This window comes from Tamandua tetradactyla, chromosome 14, assembly GCF_023851605.1.
Source record: "Tamandua tetradactyla isolate mTamTet1 chromosome 14, mTamTet1.pri, whole genome shotgun sequence".
Classification (NCBI taxonomy): Eukaryota; Metazoa; Chordata; class Mammalia; order Pilosa; family Myrmecophagidae; genus Tamandua; species Tamandua tetradactyla.
The window spans coordinates 71,254,960-71,276,108 of NC_135340.1; the positions used below are offsets into that span (position 1 = coordinate 71,254,960).

At 39.4% G+C, this 21,149-nt stretch overlaps 1 protein-coding gene across 3 annotated transcripts in view; it reads right to left on the reverse strand.

Annotated features, from left to right (window-relative positions):
- The window catches only part of NEDD4 (NEDD4 E3 ubiquitin protein ligase), a 259,864-nt gene extending 238,941 nt beyond the window's left edge, over positions 1-20,923 (reverse strand). For 2 of the 3 annotated variants that reach the window (XM_077127990.1, XM_077127991.1), the window contains exon 1: positions 20,773-20,923. Coding sequence is in view for 1 of the 3 variants with exons in the window: in XM_077127989.1 (XP_076984104.1) it covers positions 20,141-20,185 (45 nt within the window). In the remaining 2 variants the exon portion in view is untranslated. Of the gene's footprint in view, positions 1-20,140; positions 20,271-20,772 lie in introns of those variants that run through there. The other variant, XM_077127989.1, reaches the window with a different exon arrangement.
- Positions 20,924-21,149: the final 226 nt, after the last annotated feature.

The window sequence follows — 21,149 nt, forward strand, 5'->3', positions numbered from 1 at the left end:
AAGGGAAACCCAATAAGACTATGTGTAGATTTCTCAGCAGAAACCATGGAGGCAGGAAGCTAGTGGGATGATACATTTAAATTACTAAAAGAGAAAAACTGCCAACCAAGACTCCTATATCCAGCAAAATTGTCCTTCAAAAATGAGGGAGAAATTAAAACATTTTCAGACAAAAGTCACGGAGATAATTTGTGACCAAGAGACCAGCTCTGCAAGAAATACTAAAGGGAGCACTAGAGTCAGATACAAAAAGACAGAAGAGAGAGGTATGGAGAAGAGTGTAGAAAGAAGGAAAATCAGATATGATATATATAATACAAAAGGCAAAATGTTAGAGGAAAATATTATCCAAACAGTAATAACACTAAATGTCAATGGGCTGAATTCCCCAATCAAAAGACATAGATTGGCAGAATGGATTAAAAAACAGGATCCTTCTATATGCTGTCTACAGGAAACACATCTTAGACCCAAAGATAAACATAGGTTGAAAGTGAAAGGTTGGGAAAAGATATTTCATGCAAATAACAACCAGAAAAGAGCAGGAGTGGCTACACTAATATCCAACAAATTAGACTTCAAATGTAAACAGTTAAAAGAGACAAAGAAGGACACTATCTACTAATAAAAGGAACAATTAAACAAGACATAACAATCATAAATATTTATGCACCGAACCAGAATGCCCCAAAATACATGAGGCAAACACTGCAAACACTGAAAAGGGAAATAGACAAATCTACCATAATAGTTGGAGACTTCAATTCACCACTCTCATCAATGGACAGAACATCTAGACAGAGGATCAATAAAGAAATAGAGAATCTGAATATTACTATAAATGAGCTAGACTTAACAGACATTTATAGGACATTACATCCCACAACAGCAGGATACACCTTTTTCTCAAGTGCTCATGGATCATTCTCAAAGATAGACCATATGCTGGGTCACAAAGCAAGTCTTAACAAATTTAAAAAGATTGAAATCATACACAACACTTTCTCGGATCATAAAGGAATGAAGTTGGAAATCAATAATAGGCGGAGTGCCAGAAAATTCACAAATACGTGGAGGCTCAACGACACACTCTTAAACAACGAGTGGGTCAAAGAAGAAATTGCAAGAGAAATTAGTAAATACCTCGAGGCGAATGAAAATGAAAACACAACATATCAAAACTTATGGGACGCAGCAAAGGCAGTGCTAAGAGGGAAATTTATTGCCCTAAATGCCTTTATCAGAAAAGAAGAAAAGGCAAAAATGCAGGAATTAACTGTTCACTTGGAAGAACTGGAGAAAGAACAGCAAACTAATCCCAAAGCAAGCAAAAGGAAAGAAATAACAAAGATTAGAGCAGAAATAAATGAAATTGAAAACATGAAAACAATAGAGAAAATCAATAAGGCCAGAAGTTGGTTCTATGAGAAAATCAATAAGATTGATGGGCCCTTAGCAAGATTGACAAAAAGAAGAAGAGAGAGGATGCAAATAAATAAGATCAGAAATGGAAGAGGAGACATAACTACTGACCTCACAGAAATAAAGGAGATAATAACAGGATACTATGAACAACTTTACGCTAATAAATACAACAATTTAGATGAAATGGACGGGTTCCTGGAAACACATGAACAACCAATTTTGACTCAAGAAGAAATAGATGACCTCAACAAACCAATCACAAGTAAAGAGATTGAATTAGTCATTCAAAAGCTCCCTAAAAAGAAAAGTCCAGGACCAGACAGCTTCACATGTGAATTCTATCAAACATTCCAGAAAGAATTAGTACCAACTCTCCTCAAACTCTTCAAAATAATCGAAGTGCAGGGAAAACTACCTAATTCATTCTATGAAGCCAACATCACCCTCATACCAAAACCAGGAAAAGATATTACAAAAAAAGAAAACTACAGACCAATCTCTCTAATGAATATAGATGCAAAAATCCTCAATAAAATTCTAGCAAATCATATCCAACAATACATTAAAAGAATTATACATCATGACCAAGTAGGATTCATCCCAGGTATGCAAGGATGGTTCAACATAAGAAAATCAATTCATGTAATACACCATATCAACAAATCAAAGCAGAAAAATCACATGATCATCTCAATTGATGCAGAGAAGGCATTTGACAAGATTCAACATCCTTTCCTGTTGAAAACACTTCAAAGGATAGGAATACAAGGGAACTTCCTTAAAATGATGGAGGGAATATATGAAAAACCCACAGTTAATATCATCCTCAATGGGGGGAAAAATTGAAAACTTTCCCCCTAAGATCAGGAACAAGACAAGGATGTCCACTATCACCACTATTATTCAACATTGTGTTGGAGGTTCTAGCCAGAGCAATTAGACAAGAAAAAGAAATACAAGGCATCAAAATTGGAAAGGAAGAAGTAAAACTATCACTGTTTGCAGATGATATGATACTATACGTTGAAAACCCGGAAAAATCCACAACAAAACTACTAGAGCTAATAAATGAGTACAGCAAAGTAGCAAGTTACAAGATCAACATTCAAAAATCTGTAGCATTTCTATACACTAGCAATGAACAAGCTGAGGGGGAAATCAAGAAACGAATCCCATTTACAACTGCAACTAAAAGAATAAAATACCTAGGAATAAATTTAACTAAAGAGACAAAAAACCTATATAAAGAAAACTACAAAAAACTGCTAAAAGAAATCATAGAAGACCTAAATAGATGGAAGGGCATACCGTGTTCATGGATTGGAAGACTAAATATAGTTAAGATGTCAATCCTACCTAAACTGATTTACAGATTCAATGCAATACCAATCAAAATCCCAACAACTTATTTTTCAGAAATAGAAAAACCAATAAGCAAATTTATCTGGAAGGGCAGGGTGCCCCGAATTGCTAAAAACATCTTGAGGAAAAAAAACGAAGCTGGAGGTCTCGCGCTGCCTGACTTTAAGGCATATTATGAAGCCACAGTGGTCAAAACAGCATGGTATTGGCATAAAGATAGATATATCGAACAATAGAATCGAATACAGTGCACAGATATAGACCCTCTCATCTATGGACATTTGATCTTTGATAAGGCAGTCAAGCCAACTCACCTGGGACAGAACAGTCTCTTCAATAAATGGTGCCTAGAGAACTGGATATCCATACGCAAAAGAATGAAAGAAGACCCATGTCTCACACCCTATACAAAAGTTAACTCAAAATGGATCAAAGATCTAAACATTAGGTCTAAGACCATAAAACAGTTAGAGGAAAATGTAGGGAGATATCTTATGGATCTTACAACTGGAGGCGGTTTTATGGACCTTAAACCTAAAGCAAGAACACTGAAGAAGGAAATAAATAAATGGGAACTCCTCAAAATTAAACACTTTTGTGCATCAAAGAACTTCATCAAGAAAGTAGAAAGACAGCCTACACAATGGGAGACAATATTTGGAAATGACATATCAGATAAAGGTCTAGTATCCAGAATTTATAAAGAGTTTGTTCAACTCAACAACAAAAAGACAGCCAACCCAATTACAAAATGGGAAAAAGACTTGAACAGACACCTATCGGAAGAGGAAATACAAATGGCCAAAAGGCACATGAAGAGATGCTCAATGTCCCTGGCCATTAGAGAAATGCAAATCAAAACCACAATGAGATATCATCTCACACCCACCAGAATGGCCATTATCAACAAAACAGAAAATGACAAGTGCTCGAGAGGATGCGGAGAAAGAGGCACACTTATCCACTGTTGGTGGGAATGTCAAATGGTGCAACCACTGTGGAAGGCAGTTTGGCGGTTCCTCAAAAAGCTGAATATAAAATTGCCATACGACCCAGCAATACCATTGCTGGGAATCTACTCAAAGGACTTAAGGGCAAAGACACAAATGGACATTTGCACACCAATGTTTATAGCAGCGTTATTTACAATTGCAAAGAGATGGAAACAGCCAAAATCTCCATCAACAGAAGAGTGGCTAAAGAAACTGTGGTATACACATACGATGGAATATTATGCAGCTTTAAGACAGGATAAACTTATGAAGCATGTAATAACATGGATGGACCTAGAGAACATTATGCTGAGTGAGTCTGCCCAAAACTAAAGGACAAATACTGTATGGTTCCACTGATGTAAACGGACATTCGAGAATAAATTTGGAATATGTCATTGGTAACAGAGTCCAGCAGGAGGTAGAAACAGGGTAAGATAATGGGCAATTGGAGCTGAAGGGATACAGACTGTGCAACAGGACTAGATACAAAAACTCAAAAATGGACAGCACAATAATACCTAATTGTAAAGTAATCATGTTAAAACACTGAATGAAGCTGCATCTGAGCTATAGGTTTTTGTTTTGTTTTGTTTTGTTTTTACTATTATTACTTTTATTTTTTTCTCTATATTAACATTCTATATCTTCTTCGGTTGTGTTGCTAGTTCTTCTAAACCGATGCAAATGTATTAAGAAACGATGATCATGCATCTATGTGATGATGTTAAGAATTACTGATTGCGTATGTAGAATGGTATGAATTCTAAATGTTGGGTTAATTTCTTTTTTTCCGTTAATTAAAAAAAAAAAAAAAGAGAAGGGGTAATTGGAGCTGGAGGGATACAGACTGTGCAACAGGACTGGATATAAAAACTCAGAAATGGACAGCACAATACTACCTAATTGTAATGCAATTATGTTAAAACATTGAATGAAGCTGCATGTGAGGTATAGGTTTTTTTTTTCCTCTCTATTATCGTTTTAATTCTTATTCTGTTGTCTTTTTATTTCTTTTTCTAAATCGATGCAAATGTACTAAGAAGTGATGAATATGCAACTATGTGATGATATTAAGAATTACTGATTGTACATGTAGAATGGAATGATTTCTAAATGTTTTGTTAATTTTTTTAATTAATAAAAAAATACTAAAAAAAAAAAGAAAAAAAGAACAAACATTCTGTAATTAGAATGGGCTAACGATATGAATAGGCCTTTTTCTGAAGAGCAAATACAGATGTCTCAAAAACATATGGAAAGGTGCTCATTTTCATTAGCTGTAAGGGAAATGCAGATCAACACTACAATGAGATACCACCCCCACACTATAAGAAAGGTTGCAATTAAACAAACAGGAAACTATAAATGTTGGAGATGATGTGGAGAAATTGGGACAGTTGTGCACTGCCAGTGGGAATGTGTAGTGGTACAGCCACTATGGAAGACAGCCTGGTGGTTCCTTGGGAAACTAAATATCAATTTGGCCTGTGACCCAGCAATAGTTGTACTTGGTATATATCCAGAAGAGCTGAAAGCAATGACACAGACAGACATTTGCAAACCAATCTTTATAGCAGCCTTATTCACAGTCACCAAAAGATGCAACAGTCCAAATGCCCATCAACAGATAGGTAGATGAACAAAATGTGTTATATACATATGATGGAATATTATGCAGCAGTAAAATGAAATGACATTCTGAAGCACATGATAAGATGGATGAGACTTGAGGACATAATGCTGAGTTAATAAGCTAGACGCAAAAGAATAGATACTGTAAGACTCCACTTTTATGGCCACGGTAAAGGTGGCTGAAGGATGCACTGAGTAGATTGGCGATTGATGGTATATACATATGATCGAATATTGTGCTGAAACAGAACCGAACAAAGTTGTGAGGCATGCAATGAAGCAAATGAATACTGGGACATTTGGTGAGGCAAGATAAGCCAGAAATGAAAGAATAATTATTGTATGGTCTCCTTTGGAAAATGCTTATAAGAAAACAGGGGCCTAGAATGTAAGCTCTTATAACAAATGCATTGTGTCAGGAGTGGTAATTATTATTTCTGGATTTTGAGAGGTTGTTTTATATATCTATAACCTGGTATTTAGAGATAAGAATGAAGCTGATCAGATTGGGATTAAGGTAGTTCAGAACACAGGAGTAAGGAAGTCACTGTCTATATTTTAGAACCACATCTACTCTTCGAGACCAAAGGAAGAAAGGTTTATTTTGTCGAGAACCTAAATTTTCTGTAGCATATCCTCTCACTCAACCTGTCTGGATAGCTAATTTGAACAATTGAAACACAGGGAGCCCAGAATAAGAATTAGGGCCTTTAATCCTGTATAGCTTAATGTAATGCCTGGATACATCTTAGAATATATTAAGCAGATAAGCAGAAAATATTGGCAAAGTCCTTTAAGGGATGGGAGAGAAAATATGAAACTATTAAACCTTATCATCAGGAAATCCCCTGATACAGTGTCAAACATTAGGAACACCCAAATCAATAGGCCAAGCCCTTGATCTTGAGGCTTACTCTTGTGAAGCTTGTGTAGGTATGCCTAAGGATTCCTTCTGGAGGACTTCTTCTGTTGCTTAGGTGAGGCTTCACTCTCTCTAAGCCCAACTTCATGAGTGAAATTATTGCACTCCCCCCTATCTGGGACATGACATCCAGGGATGACTGTCTCCCTGGTGGCATGGAAGATAACTCCTAAGGATGAGTTTGGCCCTGGCACCATGAGATCAACAATTTCATCCTGACCAATGGGGGAAAAGGAAGTGTAACTAATATCCGTGGCTGAGAGAGTTCAAAAAGAGTCAGATTGCAACTGTGGAGGTCACTCAAGCTTCAGTTAGACATTGCTACTTCTCATAAGTTGCCAAACCCCAACCAAAACCAGCCAATCCTAAAGAACACCTAGGGCAGTACATAAGATTCTACAAAGTTTCCATGCACTAGGGTAACTTTCCAGAAAAGATGGGTCCCTGGATCAGCTGAAACCTAGAGGGCCCAGCTTCTCCAGAAGGTCAGCTAATTCCATCCTCCTGCCCCATATTACAGACAGCCCCTTCCAACATGGAAAAGTTAGAGTGCTCATAGCCCAGATACCTCTAAAGAGTGGGATAGCAAGATCAAAGGTGATGGTGGAGGTTTTGTTTTGTTTTGTTTTTTGTTTGTTTGTTTGTTTTTGTCTGGTTGTCTTTTTTTTTTTTACTATTATTATTACTTTAATTTTTTTCTCTATATTAACATTCTATATCTTTTTCTGTTGTGTTGCTAGTTCTTCTAAACCGATGCAAATGTACTAAGAAACGATGATCATGCATCTATGTGATGATGTTAAGAATTACTGATTGCGTATGTAGAATGGTATGATTTCTAAATGTCGGGTTAATTTCTTTTTTTCCGTTAATTAATAAAAAAAAAAAACCTTAACCCCACAAAGGATAGGTCAAGTCTACTTAAAATTTAGGCCTAAGAGTCACCCCCAAGAGAGCCTCTTTTGTTGCTCAGATGTGGCCTCTCTCTCCAGCCAACATGACGAGCAGTCTTACCACCCTCCCCCTCTCTGCGTGGGACATGACTCCCAGGGATGTGGACCTTCCTGGCAATGTGGGTCAGAGATCCTGGAATGAGTTGAGACTCAGCATCAAGGGACTGAGAAAAACCCTAGAATGAGCTGAGAATTAACATCAAGGGGTTGAGAGAACCTTCTCGACCAAAGGGGGAAAAGTGAAATGAGACTAAGTGTCAATGGCTGAGAGATTCCAAACAGAGTTGAGAGGTTATCCTGGAGGTTATTCTTATGCATTAAGTAGATATCACCTTGTTGTTTAAGATGTAGTGGAAAGGCTGGAGGGAACTGCCTGAAAATGTAGAGCTGTGTTCCAGTAGCCATGTTTCTAGATGATGATTGAACGATGATATAGCTTTCACAATGAGACTCTGTGAATGTGAAAACCTTGTGTCTGATGCTCCTTTTAGCTACTATATCAACAGAAGAGTAGAACATTTGGAATAAAAATAAATAATAGGGGGGAACAAATGTTAAAATAAATTTAGTTTGGAATGCTAGTGGTAAATGAAAGCGAGGGGTAAGGGGTATGGTATGCATAATCTTTTTTTTCTCTATTATTGTTTTATTTCTTTTTCTGTTGTCTTTTTATTTCTTTTTCTAAATTGGTGCAAATGTTCTAAGAAATGATGAATATGCAACTATGTGATGATATTAAGAATTACTTATTGTATATGTAGAATGGAATGATATCTTAATGTTTTGTTTGTTAATTTTTTTAATTAATAAAAAAGTTTAAAAAAAAACAACATAGCTACAAAAAAAAAATAAAAAATAATAGTAGGAGACTTCAATACACCACTCTCCTCTATAGATAGAACAACCAGACAGAAGATCAACAAGGAAATAGAGAAGTTAAATAACTTGAAATATGAATTAGACCTAACAGACATATATAGGTCATCGTACCTGAAAGCACAAGGTTATACATGCTTCTCTGGTGCTCACAGAACATTCTCCAGATAGATCATATGCTTTGGCACAAAAAATGTCTTTGTAAATTTCAAAATACTGAAATTATTCAAAGCACTTTCTCTGATCACAACAGGATGAAGCTGTATCTCAATAACCACCAAAGAATGAAAACATTCACAAATATATGGAGATTAAATAACACACTCTTAAACAACCAGTGGGTCAAAGAAGAAATTGCTAGAGAAATCAACAGCTATCTGGAGATGAATGAAAATGAGAATACAACTTATCAGAACTTATGGGCTGTGGTAAAGGCTGTGCTGAGAGGGAAATTTATTGCCTTAAATGCCTATATTACAAAACAAGAATAGCAAAAATTGAGGACTTAGCAGCAAACCTGGAAGAACTTGAGAAAGAACAGCAAACTAACCCCAAAGCAAACAGGAGAAGAGAAATAAAGATTAAAGCAGAGATAAATGAATGGAAGAACAATAGAAAGAATCAATAAAACCAAAAGTTGGTTCTTCCAGAAAATCAATAAAATTGATGGGCCATTAGCAAGACCAACAAAGAAAAAAAGAGAGAAGATGCAAATAAACAAAATCAGAAATGAGAAGGGGTGTATTACTACAGATCCTGAAGAAATAAAAAATCATAAGAAGATACTATGAACAACCATACACCAACAAACTAGACAACTTAGATGAAATGGGGAAATTCCTGGTGACACACAAACAAGCTACACTGAATCAGGAAGAAATAGAAGATCTCAACAAACCAATCACAAGTAAAGAGATTCAATCTGTCATCAAAAATCTTCCTACAAAGAAAAGCCCAGAGCCAGATGGCTTCACAGAGGAATTTTATCAAACATTTCGTAAAGAACTAACACCAACCCCGCTCAAATTTTTCCACAAAATTGAGTAAAAAGGAACTCTACCTAACTCATTTTATGAAGCTAATATTTTAATACAAAACCGGGTAAAGATGCTATAAGAAAGGAAAACTACAGGCCAATCTCACTAATGAACATAGATGCAAAAATTCTCAATAAAATATTAGCAAATCGAATCCAACAACACATTAAAAGAATTATACACCATGACCAAGTGGGTTTATACCAGAAATACAAGGATGGTTCAATGTAAGAAAATCAATTAATGGAATACAGCACATAAATAAATCAAAAGGGAAAAATCACATGATCATCTCAATTGCTGCTGAAAAAGCATTCAACACAATTCAGCATCCTTTTCTGATAAAAACATTCCAAAAGATAGGAATCAAAGATAACTACCTCAATATGGTAAAGGGAATATATGAAAAACCAATAGCCAGCATTGTACTCAATGGAGAGAGACTGAAATCTTTCCCCTAAGATCAGGTACAAGACAAGGATGCCCACTCTCACCACTATTATTCAACACTTCTGTGCTAGAAGTTCAAGCTAGAGGAATCAGACAGGATAAAGAAAGAAAAGGCATCCAAATTGGAGGGGAAGAAGCAAAACTCTAATTATTTGCAGATGATATGATACTATTCTTGAAAGATTCTGAGAAATCTACAGCAAAGTTACTTGAGCTAATACACAAATTCAGCAAGGTGGTGGGACATAAAATTAATGTGCAAAAATCAGTAACATTTCTATACACAAGCAATGAGCTAGCTGAGGAGTCAGTCATGGAAAAAATTCATTCAAAATAGTAACTAAAAGAATTAAATACTTAGGAATGAACTTAACTAGGGAAGTAAAGGACTTGTAGACAGAAAACTAAATAACATTGCTAAAAGAAATCAAAGGAGATCTAAATAGGGGAAAAGAAATTTCCTGCTCATGGACAGGAAGGTTAAATATAGTAAGATGTCAGTTCTCCCCAAACTGATCTACAGATTCAAAACAGTACCAATCAAAATTTCATCAACCTACTTTGAAGATTTGGAAAAGCTAACTACCAAATTCATATGGAAAGGAAAGAGACCTTGAATAGCTAAAAGCATCCCAAAAAAGAAGAATGAAGTGGGAGGATTAACACTCACTGACTTTAAAACCTAGTATAAAGCCACAGTGGTCAAAACAGCATGGTACTGGCACAAAGACAGAAGCACTGACCAATGGGACTGAATTGAGAGTCCAGAAATAGATCACCAAATCTATGGTCAACTGCTTTTTGAACAGACCCCCAAATCCTCTCAAATGGGACAAAACTGTCTTTTCAATAATTGGGCAAGGAAGAACTGGATATCAATAGCCAAGAGAATGAAAGTGGACCCCTATCTTACAATCTACAAAAAAATTAACTCAAAGTGGATCAAACACCTAAATATAAGAACTAGCACCATAAAGCTTCAGGAAGAAAATGTAGGGAAACATCTTCAAGACCTAGCAATAGGAGGAGGTAGCTTCCTAAACTTTACACCCAAAGCACAAGCAACAAAAGGAAAAATAGATAAATGGGAACTCCTCAAAATCAAATGCTTCTGCATATCAAAAGACTCTGTCAAAAAGCTGAAGAGGCACCCAACTCAGTGGGAGAAAATATTTAGAAATCAAACATCAGACAAAGGCTTGATTTCCTGTATACACAAAGAAATCATATGACTCAACAACAAAAGAACAAACAATCCAATTATAAAATGGGCTAAAGATATGAATAGGCATTTTCTGAAGAGCAAATACAGATGGCTGAAAAGCACATGAAGAGATGTTCATTTTCACTGGCTATAAGGGAAATGCAGATCAAGAGTACAATGAGATACCACCTCACACCTATAAGAATGGCTGCTATTAAACAAACAGAAAACTATAAATGTTGGAGAGGATGTGGAGAAACTGGGACACTTATGCACTGCTGGTGGGAACTGTACAATGGTGCAACCACTATGGAAGACTGTTCGCCCTATGACCCAGCATGAATACTATTTAGTATGTACCCAGAAGAGCTGAAAGCAACGACAAAAACAGACATTTGCACACTGATGTTCACAGCAGCATTATTCATAATTGCCAAAAGATGGGAACAAATCAAATGCCCATCAACAGACAAGTTTGTCAACAAAATGTGGTATATACATACGATGGAACATTATACAGCATTAAAACAAAATGATGTCCTGAAGCACATGACAAGATGGGTGAGCCTTGAGGCCATAATGCTGAGCGAAATTAGACAGACACAAAAGGACAGATACTGTATGATTCCACTTTTATGACCAGCATAAAGGTATAATCATAGACTTATAATACAGAATACAGGGAACTTAGATAGAAGCTAGAGATGGGTGAACCATTAGCTAATGAGGTTGAACTCCAATGTAAGGGAATAGACAGGAGCAAAGGTGATTCTCCAGTGGGTCTAAAAGTAATATTACCATATTGAAGAGGAACAAGATTGAAAGGGGTTATATAGACCTATATGTCCCACTGAGTCACACTAGAAATATGAATTAGTTCTCGTAAGAATTACTTCAAAGATATGATTCTTGTATAAAGAGTGTTTAAGTCCAGGGTACAGGGGGAAAACTGCTATTGCATGCTATGAGCTATGCTCAAAAGGAAACCATCAGCACTACCACAGTAACAGTAGAGGTAAATAATGGGGTGAGGGACAAGAGTTAAGAGGAGGTTTAGATCTCTTATTTGGTGAGAGTGTGTTTATTAGTTTTCTGTCTCTTGGAAACAATGAAATTATCTAAATTGAGAATGATGATGGACTGTGGACTTTGGGCCCTTCACATGATGCCCAATGAATGTAGGTGGCTGAAGGATGCACTGACAGAGAAGTAGATTGGCGAATGATGGTGTATACTTACGAACGAAGGCTGTGCTGCTACAAAAAGGAACAAAGTCATGAGGCATGCAACGATGTGAATGAACATGTGGGATATTTGGTGAGACAAAATAAGCCAGAAACAAAAAAACAACAATGGTAAGGTCACCTTTAGAAAACGCTTATAAGAAAACAGGGGCCTAGATTGTTATAAAAATAGCTTTTAGAGCAGACACATTAAGTCCGGAGTGGTGATTATTATTTCTGGATTTTGAGAGGCTGTTTTATATATATAACCTGATATTTAGAGATAGGAATGAAGCCAAACAGGTTTTAAAGTAATTCAGAACATAAGGGTAAGGAAGACAGTGTCCATATTTTAGAACCACACATACTCTTTGAGACCAATGGAAGAAAGGTTTATTTGATGTGGAAGTGAAGTTTTCTGTAGTGCATAAGCTAATTCAACTTATCTGTACAGCTCATTTGAACAACTGAAACAGAGAGACCACAGAATGAGAAAGAGGTCTTTAATCCTGTATAGATTATTGTAATACCTGGAAACATCCTAGCGTATATTAAGCAGATAATCAAAAAGTATCGGCAAAGTCCCCTGAGGGAGGGGAGAAAGAACATGGAACTACTAAACCTTACCATCAGGGAATCCCCTGATATTGTGTCAAACTTTAGGGACACCCAAATCAATAGGCTATGCCCTTGATCATGAGGCTTACTCTTGTGAAGCTTATGTAGGTAGCACAGAAGCTTAGAGTACCTATAGGCATGCCTAAGAGTTACTTCCGGAGGCCCTCTGTTGTTGCTCAGGTGTGGCCTCAGTTTCTCTAAGTCCAACTCTGCAAGTGAAATCATTGCCCTCCCCTTTACGTGGGACATGACATCCAGGGGTGAAAGTCTCCCTGGTGATGTGGGAGATGTCTCCCAGGGATGAATCCAGACCTGGCATCATGGGATCAACAATTTTATTCTGACCAAAAGGGGGAAAAAAAGTGTAATTAAGAAAGTATCAGTGGCAGAGAGAATTTAGAGTCGAGAGGCTACTCTGGAAGTTGCTCTTACACAAGCTTCAGGTAGGCCTTGCTACCTATCATAATCTGCCAACCCCCAATCAGGACCATTCCAGCCAATCCTAAAGAACACCTAGGGCAATATACAAGATTCCTCAAGGGCTCCAGGCACTAGAGTAACTTGTCAGAAACTTATAACCTCCAGATGGGTCCCTGGTCCAGATAAGTCCTGAAACCCAACCCAGCCTCTTTAGAACATTAAATAGTTCCATCTCAAAACTCTATATTAGTGACAGGCCCTTCCAATATAAAAAAATTAGAATTACCATAGCCCAAATAACCCCAATGAGAGGTATGGAAAGATCAAAGGTGATGGTGGAATTATACATAGACAATAGGACTTAACAAATTATTATGAATGCTGAATTATTAAACTGATACCTCTTTTAGTCTCCAGTATTTTAGAGCAGTTGGAAGTAAAAACCTAAAATTGTGAAATTGAAATATGTGAAAGTCTGAAATATGTTCTACAACTAATTGTGGTGCTGTGCTTGGAAATTTATAGCTTTTTTGTATATATGTTATTATTCACAAGAAAAGAAGGAAAAAAAATTGATTGTGATGATAAAAAAGTATTTAAGCCCTCTAGCCTCCTATATTCTGGAGCAGCTGAAAGGAAAAATATGAGGATCATAGGGTAGCCCATGACAAACTCTGGGATCTATCCTGTAACCACTTTTTGAAGAGTGCTTTGAAAACTATTGCTTTTTTATTTCTTTGCTTTGTATAAATGTTATATTATACAATAAAAAGTTAAAAAAAAAAACACAACAGCATGGTACTGACAGAAGGACAGACATACAGACCAGTGGAATAGAACTGAGAGCTCAGAAACCAAGTGTCATATTTATGGCCAACTGATTTTTGACAAGGTGGCAAAGACCACTCAATTGGGAAAGAACAGTCTTTGAATAAAAGGTCCTGAGAAAACTTTATCTCCAATGACAAAAAGACAAGCCACATAGAAAAATCTACTCAAGATGGATCAAAGACCTAAATATAAGAGCTAGAACCATCAAACTCCTAGAAGAAAACGTAGGGAAACATCTTTGTGTTAGGCAATGGTTTTTAGACTTTATACCCAAAACACAAGCATCAAAAGAAAAAAAAAGATACATGGGATCTCATCAAAATTAAAAACTTTGGTACATAAGAACTTTATCATGAATATAAAATGGCAACTTTCACAATGGGAGAAAATATTTGGAAACCACATGTGGTAGTTAGATTCAGTTGTCAACTTGGCCAGGTGAAAGCACCTAGTTCTGTTGCTGTGGACATGAGCCAATGGTAGGTGAATCTCATCTGTTGCTAATTACATCCGCAGTCGGCTAGGAGGCGTGTCTGCTGCAATGAGTGGCGTTTAACTTAATTGGCTTGTGCTTAAATGAGAGAACGCAATGTAAGCACAGTCTAGCAGCTCAGCATTCCTCATCACAGCACTTGCAGCTCAGCCCAGGCCTTTGGAGAAGTCACCCCGGGGAAAGTTGTTGGAACCCAGGGGCCTGGAGAGAAGACCAGCAGAGACCATCCTGTGCCTTCCACGTAAGAAAAGAGCCTCAGTGGAAAGTTAGCTGCCTTTCCTCTGAAGAACCAACAAAATAAATCCCCTTTTATTAAAAGCCAATCAGTCTCTGGTGTGTTGCATTCCAGCAGCTAGCAAACTAGAACACCACACATTAAATAAAGGTTTAATATCCAGAATATATACAGAAATCCTTCAACTTAACAACAAAAATTTTAAAATGGGCAAAAACTTGGATAGACTTCTCTCCAGTGCTTTCATGTCAATGGCTGCTATTAAAAAAAAAAATAAAACAGATAATGAGTATTGGAGAGGATGCGGGGGTATAGGAACACATATTCATTACTGGTGGCCGTGTAAAATGGTGCAGCCACTATAGAAGATGTGGTATATTTCTCAGGGACTGGAGCCTAGCCATACTTAGAATTTTTTAATCCTTCTCTCCCTCTCTATGTTCACTCTCTGCCCCCCATATCTGTAACCTAGCTCACTGTTCCCCCCTTCCCCCTCTTGTGTAGACCGCCCATTTCCATAGCCCACCACAAAACAACAGGCCTTCCTGTTATTCTCTATACTTCCCTATCCCCGAAACATACCCTCTGCCTGGCAACTGCCTACTACCTTGCATGATTGGCTGCCTCAGTGTGACGTGTAGACCCTTAGTTCCACCCCTCCTCCGAGTATACTTAAGCCTGTTGCTCGCCCAGCCCCGCGTCGTCGATAGAGCCCCGGGGTCTTCGGACCCCAGACGTCTCACTCCTCGGGTTCCCGGGTGGCCCATCCCGGTGTGTATCAATAAAGCTTTAACCTGAATCTGGCCTCAGTGAAGACTTTTCTCGCGACCGCCGGCTGGGGAAAGTGCTGGCTTCAGCTTACCCGGGTTAATTCCCTGCGAGCTCGCCCCAAACCCACCCAGTGTACCGGTCGCGCGGCCCGGCTGAAGCTATCAGCGGCAAGAAGACAGTTTGGTGGTTCTTTAGAAAGCTAAGTATAGAATTACCATATGACCTGGTAATTACACTATTTTGCATATATCCAAAAAAATTGAAAGCAGGGACTCTAACAGATATTTGCACACCAATGTTCACAGCAGCATATTCAAAACTGAGGAATGTGGAAGCAACCCGAGTGTCCAGTAACAGATGAATGGATACATAACATATGGTATGTACATACAATGAAACATTATTCAGCCATAAAAAGGAATGAAGTCTTGATACATGTGACACTATGGATGAACCTTAAAGATATCATGTTGAATGAAATAAACCAGACACAAAAGGACAAAGACTGTATGCGCTCACTGATCTGAAACAATTACAATAAGCAAACTCATAGAGTCAGAATTTAGAATTTAGGTTGTCAGGTGAGTGGACGGAGATAGGGGATAGGAATTAAGGCATTCCTATTTGGAATCATGGTAATGTTTTGGTAGCGGATGATGATGATGGCAATACCACACTGTGAATACAACAGCAATATATATCTGAATATAATTAAAGGAGGAAATGTTAGATTATGTATATTGTTACAGAATAAAATCCACTGAATTGCACTAAGTGAACCCTAAGTTAAACCATGGATTTTAACTAATAGTACAATTATAAGAATGTGCTATCAATAATTATAACAAATGTTCCACACCAATGCTAGTTGTTGGTGATGAGGTAGTTTATGGGAGTCCTGTATTTTATGCATGATTGTTCTGTAAACCTACAACTTCTTCAATGAAGGAAAATAAAATGAGTAAGGGAGAAATTGTGGTGAAATGTTAACAGTTGAAGAATTTACAGGAGGAGGATATGGGGGGTTTTAGTACTGTACTTCCAACTTACTGTCAGTTTAAAATTAATTTTTTTAATTATTAAAAAAATTATATTTATTTACCCCATGGTCCCATGGAAATCCAAGAAGAACACTTTAGAATGATACTGGAATTAAAGAGTTGCAAAAAAGTAGCAGTGGTGAAAACAACATATGAAAGACTGGGATAGATTACTAATGCAGCTACTGCTTAAACTGTGCAAGTTCTTTTATGTGTAGTGAAGAAAGGTTTGGAAACTTTGTTTCCAGTTTGCTCCCAGACTCCATAGGAAGGCAGGGTCTGCTTCTGCTCAGTCTCAGTAGGTCCCTAAGTGTCATAATATGCACCTCATGACATTGCTGTAGCTGCTGACATTTAAAAAAATCCTTTCTTAGACATGTGAAAACTGTACTCCCCAGCTGCCAATGGAAACTTTATTTCCTTCTTTTCTTTCCCGTCCTCTTGTTACACTCAAGGTTCAGTTGTAGGAAACAGAAATCTTTATTTTCTATTAGAACCTTAATCCAAAATATGTTAATACAGGGAATTAGGTGCACATCCTAGCTGAATTTTGAGAGGACTGCAGTAATGCCATGGAACTGACACACCAGAGAAGCTACTTCCTCTGCCCCAGTCAGAAAAGTGGGGAATCAGAAGCCATCACCAGAACTGTTGACTTTAAGAACACAGCTGCACTCTAGATATCAGGAAGCCGCTGCCACCACCACTATTTCTGCAACTTCCTATCAGTATCAATAAAACAAGTGACCAGACACTGAAACACTTTTACAGAAAAACTCACAAAGACTACATGCCCCTGCTTGTCAGCAGAAAAGCCAAAGAAACAGGAAGATATGCTTCACCTCACTTCCACCTTCCAAATCTCAAGTCATTGCACCTAATTGGGGAAAACTATTTCATATGCAGAACGCTAACTGCAAGGGAGTCTGGGAAACATTCCAGTCTCTGCATAACAGGGAGGTACACTAAAAGGAGGCTGGAAGGGATTCCAGTCCCCATCTCTCTCCCCACCAAAGATTAATGGGAGTTTTCTACTGTTAATTCCCTAGAGTATCAGAGTATATTTGACATAAATTAAACTTCTTCCTTAGTTTGTTACGTTTTAATGACAAAATTTGGCACATGGAGTCAGGGTTATCTCTTACTGATGGACACTTATATGTGGAAGAACTAAAACTCCCTGAAAAATGAGAGAGAGGGGGTAGTATCTAACTTTAGACTATGCTCATACAGGTGTGACTCAGCAGTCATTCAGGAATACTAGTTAAATTACAATTCTCTCCCTAGTTTCTATTCCATCTGTATTCATTTTTTCTCATTTCAGTTTCAAATTTAAAATAAGAATTCTCTTTTTGTTGTCATAGAAAGGATACCTTACTTTAAATCAACAGCAGAGGGCTGCCTATTTCCAGGCTAGTCTGTGAGTTTTAGAAATGACATAGCTGCAATGTTTTTCTTCTAAAAAAAAAAAAAAATAGGGGGAAAGGGAATGCTTTCCTACGCCCTCTTTTAACCTTTGTGATAGGCCAAAAAATAGTTGGCAAATGATAGTCAGAAGATGACAACTTCTCTCAGAGCACACATGATTTTTATCTTTTCCACCAAACTGTGAGCTCCCTAAAGGCTTATTTTTTTCTCTTTGTATATCCCTGGTGCCTAACACATTGCATGACAAAGAGCAGACAGTTAATAAACGTCTGTTGCAAGAGTGGAAAATGGAGTCATCTTCATGTATCTTCTTATCTCACGCTCTTTCTCAAGAATGAGATGAAAGGGGATCTGAGTCACAGGACAGACCGCCAGACCCCTACCACGCTTATAGGGTGGATCTCACATCATGAAGTACAAATGCTTCAGCAAATTCAGAAAATCCTCATTTAAAAGGATGGAGCCTCTGGCCTTTAGCCCCAGCGGCCTACTGACCACCGACTAACCTCCGCAGTTTTTATTTCATCTGGACAAAAGGACGAGAAGCAGATAATGGACAACACAGATCCTGTACCATGAGGGAGAGAACAGGCTGTAAATGACGCCTTCGGCAAAATTCTGCCTATGCTCAATCAGCTCTACTGAAAGGGAGTGTGATGAGCAATCTGGAATAGCAGGACTTGCCTCTGAGTAACAACAACAACAGGGAAACAAAGTCCAAGGCCATCTTGACTGGGTCAGATGCCACCTTGGGGTTATTTGCAGTGGGCAGCTCATATGGCAAGCAGGAAGATCTGACTGACAAGAAGACAGCTATCCTAAGCTATCCTAGGTGAAACGCTGTAGTATTTTCCTCCACTCTCTTCTATAGATTAGCTGGAGTATTAGCTTTAGTGGTAACATACTGACACTTGTTTCTGAGGGACTTCCAGAGTTGCTGTCATGTGTCCACCACCACTTTGCTTCTCCCCTGGCAGAGGTAATTAGAAAGTAAGGAGTAATTAAGAAATTAACTTCTAAATGCCAGATAAGCATTCTCAAAATACTCTGAAATAACTTGTCTGTATTAAACTACCCGCTGTATATAAAAAAGAACTCTCAAGAGAAATGTAAAAAACACTTAAAGACACCAAGTTACTAAGAGAAGGCATTATTACAACACTCATTAGAAAATACTTAAGCAATAAATCCAAATTAGGCCGACGATTTACAGTTAAATGGGTCCAATTTTTGACAACTTCTGACAATTTTGATAACTCTGACAATGAAACACCATAGTCGACATAATGCTTAAATTCTAAATTTTTTCCATCTGAACCAGCCATTGTTTAACGATATAGCCTTTTCACCTCCCATCCATTTCCATTTTTGAGATAATCACCAAGAATACTGGGAAGCCACATGCCTTTAAAATGGAACTACTCCCAAATGGTCTTAATGCTAACAGGCATAAGGTATAACCAGTGTAGGTCAGTTAAAAAGGGACAGCATTGCCGTCTTCAAATTCCAGAACTTTCCGAAAATGTACACCTGTGCGAAGTTCTTACAAGTATTTTTTCAGCTTTATTTGTTAATATCAAAGAATATCAGTGAAACAGAATGAACTTTCCACATCTGACACTTGTTGCTAAATATGAGAAGGAAAAATCTCTGTCTGCTTTCCATCCTCAGTCCCCAGTTAGGGAGTAAAATGGATTTCAGATAAACCAAAGAGGAAAAAAAAAAAAAGCTAACGACAATCCAGTTGAGAGTCTCCTGGTAAAAGTCCATAAAGTTCAGTCTGGCCTCACCCGGGATGCTCAGCTTCTGGGAAATTCGTCCCCTCCCCTCCGCACCTCCTTTCCCGGGGATGGGAGCTCACGCACCTCGGCCAGGGGTGACGGCCAGGGGTGACAGGAAAGGGCCGGCGGGGTGATGTGTGCCCCCCTGCGCACGCACCCTCCGCACACTCCCTAGGCCCCCCACTCAACACTTCCTGAAGGAAACGGACAAAGAAGGAGACACCTCCGGGGAGAAGGGGGGTGTGGAGTCAACGGGCTTGCGAAGAAAACGCAGCTCTCTAAAGCAAGTCCCTCCACCACGCGCGCCGGGCCGCCCACGGGGCGCCCACAGCGTCTCACGCGCTCCCCGGGTGGCGCAAAGGGAGGATGGGGCTGACAGCACAGCCGCCGGCCGCCGCCGCCGCCTCGGTGAGAAGCCCGCCCCGCGGCCCCGCGTCCCCGCACCTCGTCCTCCTGGAGCCCGAACACCTCCACCGCGCAAGTTGCCATTTCCGAACGGTTCCAGCAAACCGGACGCTCGCCCCCGCTCGCCCCCGCTCGCCCGCGCCCAGGGCTGGGAACTGGAGTGAGGAGGAGCAGTAAGGGGAGGAGTTGGAGGAAGAGGAGGATGTGCACCGCCAACCGCGGCAGCGCCTCCCCCGGCGAGCGGCCGCTAGCGGCACGAGGAAGCGCAGCGGGAAGGGCCCGCACGCCTCGGCGGGCGGCGCGCACTCCCGGGCTTAGCGGCGGCGCGCGTGGGCGGGCACAGGGTGGGTGGGAACGCGCAGGGTGTGTGGGAGCGCTCGTGGTGGGCCTCCGGGAGGGAGAGCGCGAGCGGCGGGATCCGCAGCCGGGGCGCAGCGCCGTCCGCCCCAGTGCTGGAGACCGATGGCTTCCCTTCCCGCTTCGGGGAGTCCCGCAGCCCCCGGGCTTGGCTTCCGAGCGGACGGGGGAGGCCTACCCCCGGGAAACAAAGCTGTGGGTGTCCGCAGCAACAAGTCTCACTGAGGCCCGCCCCGACTTCACCTAACTAGATGCTGAAAACAGGAGTGCTTATCTTCCTAAACCAGAAGGGAAAATGATAATACCGTCCTTACCAAACGCTGAAAAGTACAGCGCTTTCTTGGTTAAAGCTTTCGATTCCGGTTCATTTCCTGTAAAAAGCTGGACCATTGGGGCCACCAGGCAATGCCGAGCCTGAGAGTGGCAGCAAATGGGGAGACCTAACCGGGTCTCATCGTTCTTGGACTGAAGATCTGAAATCCACATCCTGTGATTTGTAAACACTGTGCCAGTTTATAAGCGATTTCCTGTCATATGGTCTGTCCCATTTTTAAAGCTCGCTAATAATGTCCAGTCTCCAGGCTTACACATCTAAACCTGCTTAGCTAAGAAGTGGCGGGCAGTGTCACTGGAAGGTAGTACAAAAGGGAAGAGGGGGAAAAATGAGCTAGGACCTATTGCGCAAAGAATA